General features: G+C 42.5%; 2 protein-coding genes across 2 annotated transcripts; both read right to left on the minus strand.

Annotated features, from left to right (window-relative positions):
• Positions 1 to 467: 467 nt before the first annotated feature.
• FBXO5 (F-box protein 5) lies at positions 468 to 5,112 on the minus strand. Its single transcript, XM_033144026.1, has 4 exons — positions 4,434 to 5,112; positions 3,570 to 3,660; positions 1,751 to 1,924; positions 468 to 1,432 (listed from the first exon to the last, which is right to left on the minus strand). The coding sequence occupies exons 1-4, from the start codon at positions 5,084 to 5,086 to the stop codon at positions 1,181 to 1,183; spliced, it is 1,170 nt and encodes a 389-aa protein (XP_032999917.1). The 5' UTR covers positions 5,087 to 5,112; the 3' UTR covers positions 468 to 1,180.
• Positions 5,113 to 11,347: 6,235 nt separating this feature from the next.
• Positions 11,348 to 17,525, minus strand: MTRF1L (mitochondrial translational release factor 1 like). The gene is given in 9 exon segments (XM_033144025.1): positions 11,348 to 11,575; positions 12,485 to 12,585; positions 12,588 to 12,620; positions 14,433 to 14,550; positions 14,913 to 15,076; positions 16,236 to 16,282; positions 16,284 to 16,417; positions 16,845 to 16,924; positions 17,226 to 17,525. Coding segments are annotated over 7 exon segments (762 nt in total). The 5' UTR covers positions 16,367 to 16,417; positions 16,845 to 16,924; positions 17,226 to 17,525; the 3' UTR covers positions 11,348 to 11,359.
• Positions 17,526 to 17,758: the final 233 nt, after the last annotated feature.

Below are 17,758 nucleotides of genomic sequence, written 5' to 3' on the forward strand. Positions count from 1 at the left end.
CCCACACCACTGTGCATATAAGTTAAGTACCACAGGAATCCCTGCAGTAAAATAAGCTCTCGTATATACCAGACAGTGCTTAAAATGCTCCTACTCTGAGAAATTCTTGATTTCTAAGCATGACGAAGAAATGTTCTCTCCAGCTGCATGTGTATAACTGTCAAGGAACTCTTTGTTATGAGAGAGGATTTAAAGAAAAATTACACAGTTCTTGTTCTTATTGCTCAGGGCAATTTTCCTTTCTAAAAATGTAGGCCAGGAGTTGGGAACCTCAAGGCCAGAGGTCAAATGTGACCCTCCAAGCCTATTTGTCCCTAGTGACTCTTCATTGGGCCTGAACTGCGATGTGCACATGGCTAGCTTGGTATGGTGTGTGCAACTGCCTCCCCCATTGTATGGAGTTTTGTCCATGCAGGAATGTACCTGTCTGTAGTTATTTGTGTGCTGTAACAAACATAGTGTTGGCATTATTTATAAAGTTAAATTTATTTTTCAGCATACAGACAGACAAATATTTAAGTATTTACAAGTATATAGGCAGGAGAAGCATCTTGGATTTGAAGAAAAGTAAAGGGATAACTGGCCATCAGGATATTTGCCCAGGAATGAAATGGGGGCATGATAAACAGTATTGTTTCAGCAGTTATGAAGACCAGAGTGGTTATTAATCCCAGTCACATCCAATGCTTTGAAAATAATTAGACAAAACTTGGTCAATAAATATTTCAAACCACAAATACAAGGGTATTCTTGCGTATTTAGCAAAAAAAATGCATTTCATATCCATTGTCATCCAACTGTAAAGTTCTAAAAGCTTTTGTAAGGCATAAAGTCTGAGTACATTAAAACAAAAGCTCATTCCTTAAAACAAATTTATTCTACCGAACTTTCAAAACCTAATTCCACTTTCTGTCCAGATGCTAGCTTGCTACTCTCTCCATCCCCTTAAAACAAATTTAATTTAATTTTTTTTTTGGTGAATACCCTTTTTAAAACAGCAGGTAGGACATATGGAACAGCAAGTTAAAATTTAAAAGCATCTAACCCACTGGAAAAATGCTCCAAAATTCATTTATGTTTTCATTCTTTTTTAAAAAATGGTTTTAAACAAGTTGGTTCTTTCTTTCATATTCACTCTTTTGGACTTCCAAATCAGACACAGCCTGTCCCTCAGTTCAAATTAAAGCCTGCGTAAATTTTGTTTGCTTCTTTTGGTACCAGGAAGGGGTCCTGATTTGAAGGAGGGCTTCAAAGACTTTCCACTTGAGCAGTCCTTGGCACTATGGTAGCTGCATAAGCACTTTGTGCAAAAGTCAAAACCACAGCCTTCACGGATACATGTTGCCCTCTGCAGATGGGAATCATACTTAGCAGGGGAACCACAGCAACTGCAGACTTTCAGGCTTTCGGTGTTTTTCAAAGTCATGGCAACCTGTTGAGCAAAATTTAAAAAAAAAAAAGGTTTTTACTTTTGTAAACATCCCTGAATCAAAATGAAGCTCTTTTAATAAAAACACAACATTTTTTTCCAGCTTGCTTGCCCTTCTAAAAAGAATTTAAGGCTTCCTCTACTTCAAATTCTATTGTCAAAAGATACAGCCTGTTAAACAGTTCAATATATTGCTCCCTTAATCTGGCTTCACAAAGTTTGTATAAGAATAACTGGCACATGATATGGGGCCATTGTACTTGAAATTATTACTAATAATGTGACATCACCAGAAGCCACTTGGAATTAAAAACACTTTACCTCAGAAAACTGTGTGTACCGGCTGTAGGAGGAAGAGCTCTGGTTGTCCACCTTGATTCTAGATGCTTCTTTAGAGTTTTGTGCAGCTGATACTTTCTGAACGTGAGTTAACGGTTCTCGACAAAGAGCATATTCCCTTGTATCACCCTGTCTGGAGGCCTTCAGGCTGTTATTCTGCCAAGAAAATAATGTTTATTACAAGACTGCCATTTGTTTTATGCTGTAAAGTATTATTTATCTGTTAGTATACACACACAACCTCACACACATCTGAACCTGATTTTGTATTCAGGGAGTAAAGAAACAAAAGCAGAATAAGGAAATTTAGCTGATACTTCAGAGATGTCTTCCTTCTAGTTACTGGCACTGTTCCTACAAAAGACAATCTACTATATGACCAATAGAGATGGCTCAGCACCTTTGCCAAATTGTCAGGAATTTGCATGAATAAAAGACCCCTGGTGTAGAACAGGGCATGCTAACCCACAGCTTGTATCAGCCGTCTAGGTGGCACATGGCCCAATATCCTCCAAACGTGTCTTTGGGGACCTAATTAAAAATTAGATCCTCAAGTGTTTGTTTTTTTTGCTTTTTGGATCTTCCAAAGAGAGCAATACAAATATGGATTGACTGGCAGGCTACTAAATGTATGTGTAGGCCAGTATCTTCCCCAAATTTATTTGCAAGACTGGAACCAGGGCTTTAAAAAAAATCTATTTGACGGAATGCCAGTAGCAACAGCCACTGGCCACATTCACAATCCAATCTTGGCTCAATAAACTGAGATATGTCTGAGGTTCATAGAAGTGTAGAGTTGGAAGGGACCACAGGGATCATCTAGTCCAACCCCCTGCAACGCAGGAATCTTTTTGCACAATGTGTATGCATTCACATACAACACCTTTATGTAAGCAAGCATGCATGACAGGAAGCCTCTATTAGTCATACATTTCTATTCCAACCGAACTGGAAACTATGGTTAATATCGCCCAAACAAACCAGGTTCTGGAAACCAGCCTTAAGCCACCTTTTCATAGTCTGACTTGTTTAGAAGCCATTATCTGCCATTTCCAGGTTTGGACATAATGGGAAGCTATAGTTAATTGTTGCTTAATAGATTGTATGTTTGCAAAGTGCTGTGTAGTTGTATGACGTTTAGGAATATGTCAGATTATTAAAACAAGATTTGGTTGTACAAGCATTGCCACTGACAATCTAGCATATAGACTCCTGAAATGCTTTGCTGCTTGCACAAGTAGCGGTGCAAAACAGCTGCATGCAAACCTGACCAAGGCCCAGTCCTTACTCTTGAGCCCTGCCACATATATTAATCAGGCCCTACCAAGTTATCTGGTACAAATAAAAGCAGGCTAACAAATCCAGCCCAAACTTGTGGACCTGAGAAAATGAGCAAGTTACCTTTACAGGACAGGTGTATATACCTTTTCAGCCCAATGGCCAACATGTCAGTGGTGGGTGGGGCCAGAGGCAAAATTGGGTGGAGCAACAAATCCAAATTGTGCCTTTGTACAGTAGACTAGTTCCTATGCATGTACCTCTCTACCCTCATAGAAGAGGCACCATCAGAATTCATGGAGGCATTTCAGCCATGCAAGAACACTTGGGAGTACAAATGAGAGCCTGTGAGGTGTGACCTGGGCCAGACAGAGCCTGAGGTTCTCCACCTCTGTTTTTTAGTTGTGTTAGCAATCAGAGGCTTGCAACAGAAATAATGGAAACCCCTGCCCCAGTTCCTAGATGTGTAGGTGCTTCAATAATAAAAACAGGTCTTAGAATGGGGGAAAGTAGAGAATCTTACCAAAGTCAATTTCAGTGCTTTGTTATACATCTGGACAGCCCACTTGTCATCTTGTAGAATTTTTTTCCACGTAGTGCTCACTTTAGCCACACTGTTGTGAAAAAACCATCAGTTATATTCAGAAAATAAGATCAAATCCCATTGATTAACCAAGTACACAATTCTACCTACAGATACCTTCAAGGCACCATTTATAAACCTTTCCATGTTATAAAACTATAGGCAACCTCAGTGCAGAGATGTACATTCATCTCCCTCCCATGCCCTCCTTTTAGAAAGGATGTGCACATTTCAGAAGTGTCCACTCTAAGCTTAGCACAGCATAGGTGTTAGACAGGTTCATATTCTATTCTGAAGTTTGAAATGAAATAAAGGAAAGCAGAAATGAAAAATTATAAAGGGCTCTAACATCTACAAATATAAAATTGTTTTCCCCACCAATGCCTTAACAAATTAAATTGAATGGGTAACATCCAATGTAATGTTGTGAACAGACTTCCCCTTCCTCGCCTCATATGCTCAGAGGGTCTTCCAATCCTCCAGAGTATATTTTGGAGTTTGGTGCAACTGCAAAGGGGAACAGAAAGAGAAATCCTGTTGCATGACCAACAGGTCTCTTCTGCTGATTGGATGTCACCCAACGAAGGTCATTCTGAGATATATATTTATTGCCAGAGCACTGGGAACAAACAGTAAAAGAGAATAGTTGCACAATACTTCACATGGGTATGCTAGCTGACACATAAGTTATGTCTTCATACAATATTCATCCATGAGGAAAATTAGTGCACCACAGTAAAAATGGTCTCGAGCGTGACCTTATAATTCAGCTTAATGTACAAACACCATATTAAATGAACTCACTTTATCAAGTCCATATAGCTGAGATGTTTTAAGATACTTGCTAGTAGATGACTGAACTTTCCATGGAACAGCTCACCAAGAATGTCTAATTTATCTAGTCCCATTCTTTTGCCAATTAGATTCCTAAATTCCATGTTTTGCTTGGAAACAATCTTATCTAAGACAAGAGCCCATGTCTTTGGATTTCTTCTACTAGTTTTTTTCAAAGTTGAGCAGACAAGTTCTTCAAAATGGAGGACTGGAAGCAAATTCTTTCTTTGATTAAGATGGTGATTTGGTGTATTATTGATGTTTCCTGCCAAAAGCATGCTATCATCATGGACAGTAGGTTCATGCTGATTGCCCAACAAAGAGGAATACCCACTGTCCTCATTTCCATTGTCCATTTCACTGACACTCTGAACATGCCTCCACAGTATTTCTTGGTTTTCTTTGTTGTTATGTACAGGTTCCTCACCACTTTGGATGCTGACACTCTTGGGACTTCCATGGTGCAGGTCACTGTAGAAAACCTTCTGATAGTCTTTATTGCAGTCTTTACAAAAGTCTTTATAATTAGCAATACAGAGCTCTTCTGATCTTTTCTCTGTTCCACCTGGTTTTAATGGTGAATGTCCACCGTGAACATAGTAACAATTAACATCACGTTTCATTTTCAAAGTGGTTTGTTTTTAAATATTGTCAGATTTGTATCTAAAACAAAAATAAAAAGACATTAGCATTAAAACTATTTCAGAAGACAATCTACCTTTCATCTTTAATTGTTGTCCATTTTTGGTAAACCAATCTGGAAGCATTGATGAAGGGCTGTACATTTGTTTTAAAACATTTAATTCAACATTTTTATGTTAAAATTACGCTGCAGAAATAGAGGGCTTTTTATACATGTGATTATTTCTTACTGTTTATAGACAGCTCTCTTTAATACAAATGAACAAAATAACTTACAAACACATTTTATAAGGCATTTTACATCCAGCGAAGATGAGGATAAACCGCCAAACTAAAAATTACTGTATTTACTCTTTATAGACATATTGTATGCCAGGTATGGAGCAACTTGGAAAGCTATAAAAGGAGGGCTACAAAATGGCAGATCAGGATAGTTGGTCCTGAATAGGCATGTTTGTCCAATTCCCTGCTGTACAGTTAAAGCATCATCAGCCATAGGCCATTTCCAGCTGGGTCCTGAAAGAATGCTTCTACTTTCTCAAGTATTATTAGGGGTTTCCCCCTTCATTTAGATTGCTGCTAGGGAAAGGCCAGGAGAAATACAGGTAGCCTTTCTCCAAGGCGAGGCAATCAACGAACCTAGTGGTGGCTAAAAATAATACAGCTATGGTGCATTAAGCACACCGCCAGTCTCAAGCACCCTACTCAACAGTGAGATACAGTTTGTAATGTGAAGGGGGTGGGGAAATCTAGATGCTGTTTGGGGCATCCTAAAATGCAAAAATATCTAGGTGTGAGGAAAGATTGCCTCACGCTGCCGTCCCCAAAGGAACAATGAGAAAAGCCCCCCCCCCCAATATCAAGGTGAGTGGCAGTTTCTGTCTATCTCGCCTCACCCACCGACCCACCCCTATTGGTTGGTTAGAGCAGTCCCAAATCGCTGTTATTTCTCCTCAGCCCGCTGCCATATCTGAGGGGTTGGGGAGGCGCCTTCTCAAGGAGCGCGGGAGATGGTAGAATGGACATGGGAGGCCCGCGCCTGCCTGGTTTCCCCCTTAATAAATGTATGTCTTGGGGGGGGGGAACAGATATTAAATCCACCTCCGACCCCCCCCCCCAATTCAAGGCTCGAGCACGCGCTTAATGGCTGCTCCCAACCCCGGCGGGCTCCAGATTACAGAAGCGAGGGAGGCGCAAACCCGCCCGCGCCCTGCAGAAATTGTGCCCCCCCCCGGGCAGGAAAAATAACCTTGCGGGGCGAGGTGGAGAAAAAGGATCTTGGGTGGGTGGAAGAGACCATTTAGTGTTTTTTCACGGGCTCCCCAATCCATGTTCCACGTGCGATGTAAGGCACAATTGGGGTGGGGGGGGAGGCGGGTGGCCGGGGTGGGGAGGAAACTCATCTCCTGAGCAGATCGCGGGATAATAAACGAGTTCAATAAACGGAGAAGAGCAAAGCGGGTAAAGTAAAGGGGATCATCATTTCCCGCACTTTAAAGGAGCTCCCCCTCCACTACGCGGGAGAGCGACGCAGGGTTCTCCCGCCGGCGCGACTCCTTTCCAGCGTCAGTTCCCTTTTATTGGGGAGAAGAGGGGAAAATATGGACTTTTCCAGCCCATCCATACCAAGCTGGATCCTAATCCCTTCCCATCCATTCCTATCAGGCGTTCTTGGGGGGGTCCGAGCCCCCCACACCGCTCCCTCCCCAAAGCGGGCATTGCAGCCTTGCAGGCGCCTCTTTCATCCCTTCTTCCCTCCCCTGTACTGTACCTGGAACGGAGGAGTCGATGCACTTCTACGTTTTCCTTCCCTTTTTTCTTCCTCCGTCCTTTTCCCAAACAGAGCTCTTCCTCGGCGCTACTTCCCTAGCCGCCACCAGCCCGCTTGCCTGCTCTGGGCGGAATTTCTTTGCCGGGTACTTTTAAAAACTTTGAATCTGGTATCCAAAACTAGAGGAGCCAATGGGGAGCCGCCGCTAAAGCTCGGCGGCCAATACGGGGGAAGTGAGAAGCGGAGGCCAATGCCAGCTCGCGAGAGGCGGAGCTGCCGTTGGGGGTGGTTTTCCCCTCTCAACTCTCTCGCCTGCCAAGAGGTTTAAAGTCTGAGGGCGCGAGCCTGTGCTACTCGGGGCCTTGAGGTGGCGGGCGGGGAAAAGGCGTGCCCATCCCCCGCCCCTCGCGCGCGCGCTGTCCCTCACGAGCTTTGGAGGGAGACGCGTTGGAGCGCGGGAGCCCACGATTTCGAAAGAGCTCGCGCTCTCCTTCCCTGGGCCGTTCTATTGGTCAGAGCCTGGCGCCCAGCCCCGGGCTCCTGCGCCTTCAAGGAGACATCATTCGGGCCTGGCGGACTCTCCGCCCCTTCAGACCTCTTGCCACTACAGTGCTGTACAGTATTAAGATAACGGAGGAGGAGGAGGAGACACGTAACACTGCACAACTGCCTGACCGCCTCTTAGACATGTTCCATCTCCCCCGGCCTGCGGTTTTTAATATAACAGGTACAGGAAACTGGTATATAATTAAGTCTCATTCTTAAAACTAGAGCTTTCACAATCCCGATTATGATTAACTTGGCAGCAAGTCTTACTAGATTTCGTAAATTGTTGTTGTTGTTCAGTCGTTCAGTCGTGTCCGACTCTTCGTGACCCCATGGACCAAGATTTCGTAAATTTCGTAAATTAATTGGGTTCTTATAACTCGGACAAGAAACAGAGACCAGAAACTGACCTGGGAGTATTCCTTTCTATGATACCTGATGGGGGGGTGGGGTGGAGTGAATTGGTTTAAGTAAGGAGACAGATTTCATTGTTCAGCAAATCAGGTATTTTATTTTATACAGCCTACTAGTTTTAAGCCCTGCTGCTGAAAACAAATCTCAAAGCTAAACCTTTTCACAGAATTAGGCTGTAGCTTTAAGTCTAAGTAAGTATGGAATTAAAGCCCCAGCTTGCTCAAATATATTCAGCCTTAAAAAGCATGCTCACATGCGTTTGACTCCACTTTGTTGGAGTCCTACACCTCCACACATGAAAGCATGGAATTGTAGAGTTGGGAGTATGAGGGTCATCTAATCCAACCCCCTGCAGTGCAGAGGGTCTTCCTGTAAACAAGGCTTGGGCTATTATCTTTAATTTTAAGCCTGCATGTATTCAGGAGGAGAAACAGGTTTAAGCTGCAAGTATGGGAGTACATTCTATTCAGTGCAGTAGTGCTTCTGATATTCTAATGGTGCAACCATGTCTTGCTGCAGAGGTCTTGGACAATGAAGCCCAATATTTAGTTTAATCTCTTGAACCTTCCCCAGCTACCTGATGGAAATTGCTCCCATTCCAAATCAAGGACAGCTTGGTGAAGCCTTATCAAAGGTATAAACATTATGAAATTGCATTGCAATTAAATTTATTATTACCATTATGTTAAACAATAGTAGAATTGGATAAATTATGCTAGTAGACCTCAGTTTAAAGCTACAGAATGTACTAAGATTCTTTCTGCCATGACTTCCCCATTTTCCACTGGTTTTAGTGAAAGTTGAATGCACCAAGGCTCTTTCCAGGTCATCAGTTTGCAGCAGTTTTATGTTTGTTGCAAAATATATTAATACATTCCCACAGCTATCAAGACTGTTAACTGTGTGGGACTAGGAATATACCATTACCCCATCTTGCCCCTCCTCCCCAAACACATCAGTTACAAAAGCAGCATGGAAGTGCATGAGAGGCACTTGGTACAATCCTAGATAGATGCACTAAGTAATAATTGTGACAGCTATACTTTCCTATCCAACTCTTAGATGACCAGCTCTTAACCATTTTTATTAGCTTGTTCATAGAGCCTCAAAGCTATCCATAGATTCATTCAACAAATAATGTATCGTGAATAAACACATAACACTTCATGCCTCTCAAGTGTTTATGCAGATCTTTACATGTAAATAGCAAATAGCAACACGTTACCTTTGCCTCCAGCTACAAAGCTATCAGTGTTGAATAAAAATCAATGTACCGGTAATACTTTGTTTTTTAAAAAAACAAACAGGGTAAGCAAGATATACTGCCCCTTAGATAAGGCTGTCTGCCACACTGGAGTAGGGTATTATAAAAGATAGCATGGATCTTTCTGCCACAAATTTTAGTATCAAAAAATACATTATTTCCCCTCTATGTCTAAAAGTAAAGCAGCATATATAGGGTACTTGTGCAGAGATAAGAGTCCTATGCATAAGTCCCATTGAGTTCCATAAGACTTACTCCCAGGTAAATGTGAATAGGATTGATCCTAAAATTGATCTTAAACAGTTTCATAAAAGCAACGTTTTATTGAATTCAGAGAGACTCAAAGGTCCTAGATACAGCGAGTACATAGTGCTGCATGACTGGGAGGTGGAAGGAACTGGCTCTAATTTCCCTCCACCCTGAACAACAACAAGCAGGGAATGAAATGTAAAAGCTGTATGAAATAAATGTGCAAAGAACTTTAAAAGTCCCACAGCCCCCAGCAGTATGGCTGTATTCTGGTACAGGATGATGCAAGAGAATAATCACAGAAGCCTACTGAACTGGATAAATCTCCAAAGAGAATATTGGACTGTTTCTAACTAAATCACTGGATCAGAATTTCCTAACTTCAAAAAAGTTACTTGATCTTCCGTGAGACTTAAAATCACTATTAGATTACCTCAGCCTGAAACATGCAAAAGATATTGCTACAGGCATGTGTGCAGGGTGTGTTTTCTTATTAGTATCTGGTTTTTTTAAAAAAAAATCAGATCAAAATTCTTCTTGAAAGCTTTCTACTGCAAGGTTGTACACAGGAAAGTAAAGTCAGGGGGCAATATCCAACAAAGTAGTTCCATCAGGCCAATAATTGGTTTGTGCAATGGAGCTTTATGGTTTGGGAAAGCCCAAAGGCAGATTAAGGGGGGCACAGAGAAAGGAAGTTGTTTAATAGACAGACATCCTTGTGCTAATGGAACAACTTTTGTTGGATGTTCCCCAACATTTCCATCCCCATTTAACAAATTCCTGTCAACTCACTGTAGATAGAATTTCAGAGCAGATTATCCAGTGGAGTTCTTTTTCACAGCAGTCACAGGTGTGAAAAGCACAGAAAAAGGAACTCCCTATATAGAAAGCCAATTTGATTGGCGTTTGCCTCAGTGCAAGGAGTCAACAGCTCACTGGGAAGCTGTGAAGATGATCTTGGACCTCTGCAGTTGGGAAGAGTAGAGCATTTGAGTCTGTCCTTTTAAAGACTTGCCATATGAAGCGAGGACTTTTATTCTTTTTCAAACCAGCCATTAGGCACTTGCCTATGAACCATAAGACTCTTCATTTCCTCTAGATTTCTGGGTTATGAGACAGCAGCTAAAGTACCAGAGACCTACACTTTCCCTCCTGTTTGAAGGCAGGCTCTAGGGGATAGCCAACGTGATGCCCTTCAGGCACTGTTATACTCCAACTCCCATCATTCCTGGTCAGCTTGGCCAGTGGTCATGGATGACAGAAAATGAGGCCCAGCTGGCTACCTCTAAAGTTCCAAAGTTCCCAGTCAAATTTCCATGTGTGGTGGAAAACTAGAACATGTAAATATGGGGTGACCAGCTATTTAGACAGTAGGATGGAAAGTGTAACAGTGTTCTCTTTACTCATGGGATATATGTACATAATTGGGCCAAAGGATTCAACACAAGTAGGCTCAGATTTTAAAGAAGTTTCATTTAACATAACAGAGGGGCAACCAGCAAAAGCCCAATCCTCTGACTTGCTATGGCAGCAGAGCTGTTAGAATCTTATGTATAATTTTCTAACAATGTCACAATAAATAAATTCAAATTTACATGTGGTGACAAATCCAAGTGCCACTGAAAACAATAGAATTTACTTCCAGATTTTAGATTAAGGTATCAACATTGTAATAACTTAAAACACGTTAGCTTTATTGCACTGAATGATTTTCGCTGTAAAAAAGCTATTCATTGTCAGTGTGTTCTCAATTCCTTGCCCACCTCTGAAGAGTACAGCACCAGCGTCCATTCAGAAATCTGTCTCAAGTGTCAATTTGCTTAGCACCATGTACCTGAAGCAACAATGGCTCTTACAAATCCATCATAGCTGTCTGCTTCAAGAAGCAGTTTGAGAATAATGCCAACTTCACACTTTTTCATAGAAAGAGAGATTTCTACATCAGGTAGGCCCAAAGCTAGCAGATACAACAAGCTAGTTGGTTGTTGCATTCTATACCTGTAGTGCAGATCATCTCAGCCTGGTTGGATCACTTTCAGAAATAACTTCCAATACAGTCTCATAATCAGCATATTCTCTTAGGGACTTTATCATTTCATCTAGCAGTTCCTCCCCCAACATGAACCTTTCAATGTCATGCACTGATCTGCTTATTCTGTGATCAGTAACACGATCCTGGGGGAAGTTGTAGGTTCTGATTTTCTCCGACCTTCCTCTGGAGCCAGTCTAATCAGAAAAAGAAAAATTTGATCAGGGTTTTTATATATATACCTAATCCTTTACAGAGTTAACAGAACCAAAAAGACCCAGAAGATAAGCCCTCACCCTGAATAGCTTACACTCTAAATTGCTTGAGCAAAATAAAAAAATGAAGTGTAACAGGAGAGGCTTATACGGTAGATCTCTCCATTATGCTTACACCTAAAAAGCAACTACTGTAAGTAGGAGAAACAGAACATGTGTGCTGCATCTCTTACAACATTTTCTGCTTCTGACAAATTGAAGCATCACTTCTCTCAGCCAGCCAAACTTTTAAAGGGAACAGGAGGAGAGCAGATGCACTTGGAGGTGCCTTGGGCTCTCTGAGGCACCTTAACAAAATATGAAGAAAACAAGAGCATGCTGTATCTAGTTCCTTTGCGATGTAACTGGGTTTTTGTGCCATGAACAAGATACAAATGTATGGCATGAAGAGTTAACAAGGAAAGCACTACAGGAAATTTATTTTTCCTGCACAAATACATCACCTACTATACCACACCTTCTCTGCCCAAGGTGCTACCGGAAGAACTATGAGGGCAGTTTCCTCACCACCTGGGCATAGCTAGAAAAGTTGGGGTGCACACAGGGCTACACTTAAGGATATTAACAGACTTGCTGGTAAGCTTTATGCTCACTTTATTTTAAGTGGGGTGTTAATTATACTTCACTGTGCTGTTTAAGAAACCTATTTTTTCTCCACCACACAATGCCTATTAAAATTCCAAGCTTCACGCTGTAGATTTCTTCTTTGTGCCCTCCAGCCCAATTATATCATCAGCTCATGCCTTGTTGTCATGTTTGATGTACGTACTTGTCCAAGTAGAATTTAAACTCAAGTTTCTGGACACTGATGAAAAGTAAATTAAACATTACCTGAATCTTTCTAGCAATTTCTGTTTTTCTGTTCTCTTCTTCAAGTTTGATACTGTATAGCTTGGCACGAAGGATCTGCATAGCCTTTTCTTTATTTTTTTTTGAGATCTTTGCTGCTGACACTCAGACACAACACCTGCAGCAGCAAGAAAAATAGATGCCAGTCAAAAACAAAACAAAGAGTGCTAAGGGAAGGATGAAGGCCAGCTTTCGAGGAGCACAGTGAGATCTGACAAGCAGTTTGTTTAAATTACACAACTAGTTTCTGAACTCAGGGCTTGGGAAAGTATATGCTGCTGTAATGGCAGCAGTGTGAAGCCTGGTGATTACCAAGATAGCAAAACTTTGCTAGGCAAGCACACAGAAGGAATAAGCTCCAGTGGGAACAGAGCACTGTTCCTAGGGCCCGTCATCCCCGACTACGCTGACAAGAACTGGAATCCAAAAGGATCTGGATGCTCAAAGGTTAGTCAACTAGAAGCAGGAAGTCTGGTAGGCTTTTAGCCCCAAACAGAAAAAGCCAAACATAGCAAAAACCAAACATGATATGTTACAACTAAAAAGAGGGAAGGCACTGAGGATTGGAAAAGAGAAATAGGAGAAGCTAAATATTAAGTAGATTTGTAAGAAAGGAAGGACCTTGCTGTGATTATGCTTTACTGGTAGGTTATTCAAAAGGTACACTGTCTGTTGCAAATAACATCAGAAGAGGTTAAATGTGGAAAAACAACCCTTTGCACTGTTAAATGTAACTAATTCCAACATACTCCAGGAATTCAAATACAATCTGCAGAATTCACACTTGTGGTTAGTAAAAACTGTAGTTCAAAGTGAAAATTCATGTAGAGGCCACTGATAATTATTTTTTTAAAGCAATGATTAAGGTATCACTGAATTCACAGGTTAACGCGACATGTATTACCTGTACATGCAAAAGTCTTGAATATGAATGGAACAATTTTGTATTTGTGGATGTGTCACCCAAATGCACTTGTCAGAGAAGTAGTACTGGCGGCAAACCTAGGTTTCCTGACATGTATATATGAAGTTGCCTTACAATGAGTGTCACTCAGGTGGACACAACACCTCCCCATTTCATGAATCTCCCTGGCACAAAGCTAACTTGCTCATGGTCCATTTTTTAAACACCTTATATAATTAAGGTGTTCTCAGAGCTTTCTCTAGGGTAGTGATCCTTGGTGGGTAATGCAAAGTCAAGACTTGCCTCTTGCTTCTCTACATTATGCTGTATGGGTTGGACAGCAGGTGGCTTCTTCCATGGGTCAGCGTCTGAGGGCCAAACACCTTCATCTAGCAGTGGTAATGTGTGCAGGCTTTTTGTGACCTCTGCATTCTGCATGCCATTTGCTTCCCTCTGGTGGCTTGTCCAGTTCTCATTTTTAAGGGCACCTGCTGCCTATATCCATGCTTTTCCCACTGTCTCCCTCTCACACACAATCTGCTTCCCACCTCCACACTATTAACTACTTCCTGCCCACCTCTCTGTCTCCTCAGGTTCTTGTGTCCTCCTGTTTCCTCCACCTCACCCTGTGCTCAGGTTATTGGTTTATTTTCCAGCCACCAGCTCCCTGTCTCTGCCCCTCACTTCCAGTTAATTCCACCCCACCATTTCTACCAGTCTTCTAGCTTGTCTGCAGCTTCCTAGCACCTGTGTATTATGTCCTTTGCAGACACAGAGGTCTACAGTCACTCGGAGCTGGCAGTAAGAAGGGGACAGCAACAGTGACCTCTGACACTGAATGAGAACACTCAGTCCATCGACTCTGACTGGCAGCAGTACCCACACTGACTCCTGGAATCTTCTGCCTACATACCATTTGTACTGCTACTAAGCCAAGCTCCCCACCTCCCACCCCACACACTGTTGGTGTAAATCATAATACACAGAAACAGATTTCACCAAGGTAGGAAGAAAGCTGTAATGTACCTGTGGGAATATGGACTATTCGTACAGCGCTATCAGTTTTATTTACATGCTGACCACCAGCTCCACTGGCTCGTTTTGTTTCAATACGCAAGTCTTTAGGATTAATTGTCAAATTTATCTGCAATGTGAAAGAGACACACTCAACTTATGCTTTGTAAATGAACAGCAGATAATTCAATTTACAAATCATTCTTATTTAAAATGAGAAAGCAAGTTTTTCACTGATACCTGGGGCACCCACCACCCTTTAAAACACTCTTTGTATCACCTAGAGCTCCTTGGCAGAAAGGTGGGTTATAAATGAAATAATCAAGTAATAAAATAAATAATTCTGAGCATAGTAAGTATACATAAAAGAGCGTACTGTATCTGAAAGCAGAATATTTGAGCACCTACTTAGAATCATAGAATTGTAGTGTTGAAAAGGGACCTTAGCGTCATCTAGTCCTGCAACTCTGCAACTGTATAACTGGATCATACCTCATCTGGTTGTGGTAAAATTGCTACAGTCATTGTGCTGGTGTGAATGCGTCCTTGCTTTTCTGTCTTAGGCACTCGCTGGACACGATGTACGCCCCCTTCAAACTTCATCTGTTTATACGTGTCGAGGCCTCCTATAACAGCAGATGCATGTCTCAAACCACCTTCAACAAAAATAGAAATGTACTGTAACTGTATAGTACAATCCATTTGGAAAAGTTTACTGAAGGATTTATATTGTGATGGATGATTTTTAGCTTACAACCAGAGTTCGTATTTTGTTCTTAATTTTTGCCCCGTTCCTATAAAGTTTATAAATAACCGGATATACTAATAACAAACTTGTGTGTTATTGAGTTAAAGGGGGTACTGTATCACCATGCTAAGGAGAACCCTAAGGTTGGCAGAAGTAGAAAAAATCATCAGCATAAAGAACCTAAGGCGCCCACCCACCCACCCCACTTCACCCTCAAATAAAGCCAAACCAGTAAGGACTGAACATGAACAGCAGCCAAAGAATGCTGAGTGTCTGTTGGAGTAGTAAAGGCAGAAAACCAGCAGAAGAAAGGGAATGGAACATCCTGAAAGAAGACAGAGCTGGCTGGAACACAAAACAGGAGCATTCCACACCGCAGTATTTTGTTGGGGGTCCCACTCATGTATATTGCTTTTAAACTGGTTAAGTTCAGACAGTCATCACTGATCTTATTAACCAGACATATGTTCATGCCCATGGTTTGCGCCTTTGCCTGCACATGCAGCCCCTTAACGCCACAACGATCAAACCAGGAAGTTTCCAATTAATCCAAGTTTTCTGCCTCCCAACACTCTTCCGGTCCATATCTTTGGTCCATTCCTTAGTGCAATCAGCTGTGGAAAGGCCTATCATAGCCATCCTATGAAAATTCTCATTAATTTATATAATATTCCTATAAACTAGGTGATTATTATAACCAACATATAACAGGGTGAGGAACTGGCCCTCCAGTTGTTGGGTCTAACTGGATGTAATTGTTGGATGCAATTTCTTCAGCAGAGTATTCCAAGAGGGTTACTGAAGACAGCTTCACAGTGTGTTTTTATGCTACTTTTTTCCTATTACTTATGTGGTTGCCGTACACAAGAGTGCATGCATCTTTAAACACTAGATGCAGACTGGGCAAACCTCTACAAGATCAGGTTTCCTAGACATGTGTTTGCTGGATTTCAATGATACATAACCACTCATACTCCAACGCTCATATTTAGCAGCAGAAAAAATAAGATGTCCCCTGCAGCAATGTAATGTGTAGGGTGACACCAGTATATCCACTGGTTACTTACCTATGTCACTGGAAACATATTCCAGAACTTCAAAATTCCACTTTTTATGTAGCATACTGTTGATACATATCAAACATCTCTGCTGTGAACAGCATTGCTTCCTGCCCTCCAACTCCAGCAGTCACTTCCATGATGAGATCACTTCTATCTGTTTCTTCTGAAGGAATCAAAAGCAATACAATCTGTAACGAAAAAGGGATGCCTTTCTACCCAAATAAAACCTTCAGCCAACAGTATCCTATCACATACCTTACTGGAACACATGCAATAAGAACAATAATCAATATATACAGTTGTACCTTGGTACTTGAACAGAATGCGTTCCAGGAATCCGTTTGACTCCCGAAACGGTTCGAAAACCAAGGCGTGGCTTTCGATTGGCTGCAGGAGCCAGAAGGACAATCAGCTTCCGAAAATCGTTAGAAAACCGGAACACTCACTTCTGGTTTTCTATTGTTCGGGAGCCGAAACGTACCAGTTCCAGGCGTTCAGCAACCAATGTATGACTGTATATGAAAATAATATTGCATATTATATTCCACTCTGGAATTATTCTCATAATGAAAAGCAATGTTTTAAATAAAATTAATAAAAAAGGAAGCAATGTACCTGATGTTTCAATTCTGCTATCTCTTCCTGACAGGAAAGAGCTTCTTTTTCCGCCAGCTTCCGCAAATCTTCATGTTCATCTAGAATACAGCTATTGTTAGCAAATAATGCCGATAACGATAAACTAAAATACCCGGCCCCTGTACAAGAATTTCAACGCACTAAATGCAGGTACTAATAGCGTTACATCACGGCGAGATGGGATGGTCCCTGCAGGAGAGAGCCAAGCCCGAGAAGACTCGCCTCTCTCCCTCTGGTGCAGGCCGGTAGCAAGTTGTGTGGCAGCCACCACTAAAGGCGGCTGCGGAGCCACAGAGCTGCGGCTTAGGGCAACGAGCGCCAAGCGGGCTCTGGCTACGGAGTCTGCCGAGGCGGCCTCACCTTCCTGAGCCAGGCGCTTCGTGTCGCGCAGCTCCTGCTCCTTCTCCCGCAGGAGGCGAATCCGCGCTGCCAAGTCCGGCCCGGAAGCCCCGCGAAGCAGCCCCGGCTGCTGCTGCCGCCACTCCAGGAAGCGCTGCAGGGCCGGCAGCTCGAACAGCTCGCGCAAGCCAGCCTGGCTGCTGACGGAGCGCCGAGGCGCCGTCGCCTCCCACCGCCCCGGCGCGAGGGCAATGGCGAGCGGCGAAGAAGATGAGGCGCGCGACCTCCACCTCCGCGGCTGATTCTGCCGCCGCCACAACAGACTGCGCGCAACACTCCACCACATGCCGACGTCAAAATACGCCCTCCCTTGTCCGGAAAGTTTCCGCTTCCGGTCACGAGGCCGGCAGCTTCCGGAAACAAACGAACCCGCCCCGCGTCCAGCATAGAGTTAAAACAAAAGTGGGCAATTCGAACCGCCCTCACTTCGGGTTCACATTTGGACGTTGTTCTATGCCGGGTAGGAAGTGGAACTGCGTTGGCAAATCACGGAA

This window comes from Lacerta agilis, chromosome 3 (genome assembly GCF_009819535.1).
Source record: "Lacerta agilis isolate rLacAgi1 chromosome 3, rLacAgi1.pri, whole genome shotgun sequence".
Lineage (NCBI taxonomy): Eukaryota > Metazoa > Chordata > Lepidosauria > Squamata > Lacertidae > Lacerta > Lacerta agilis.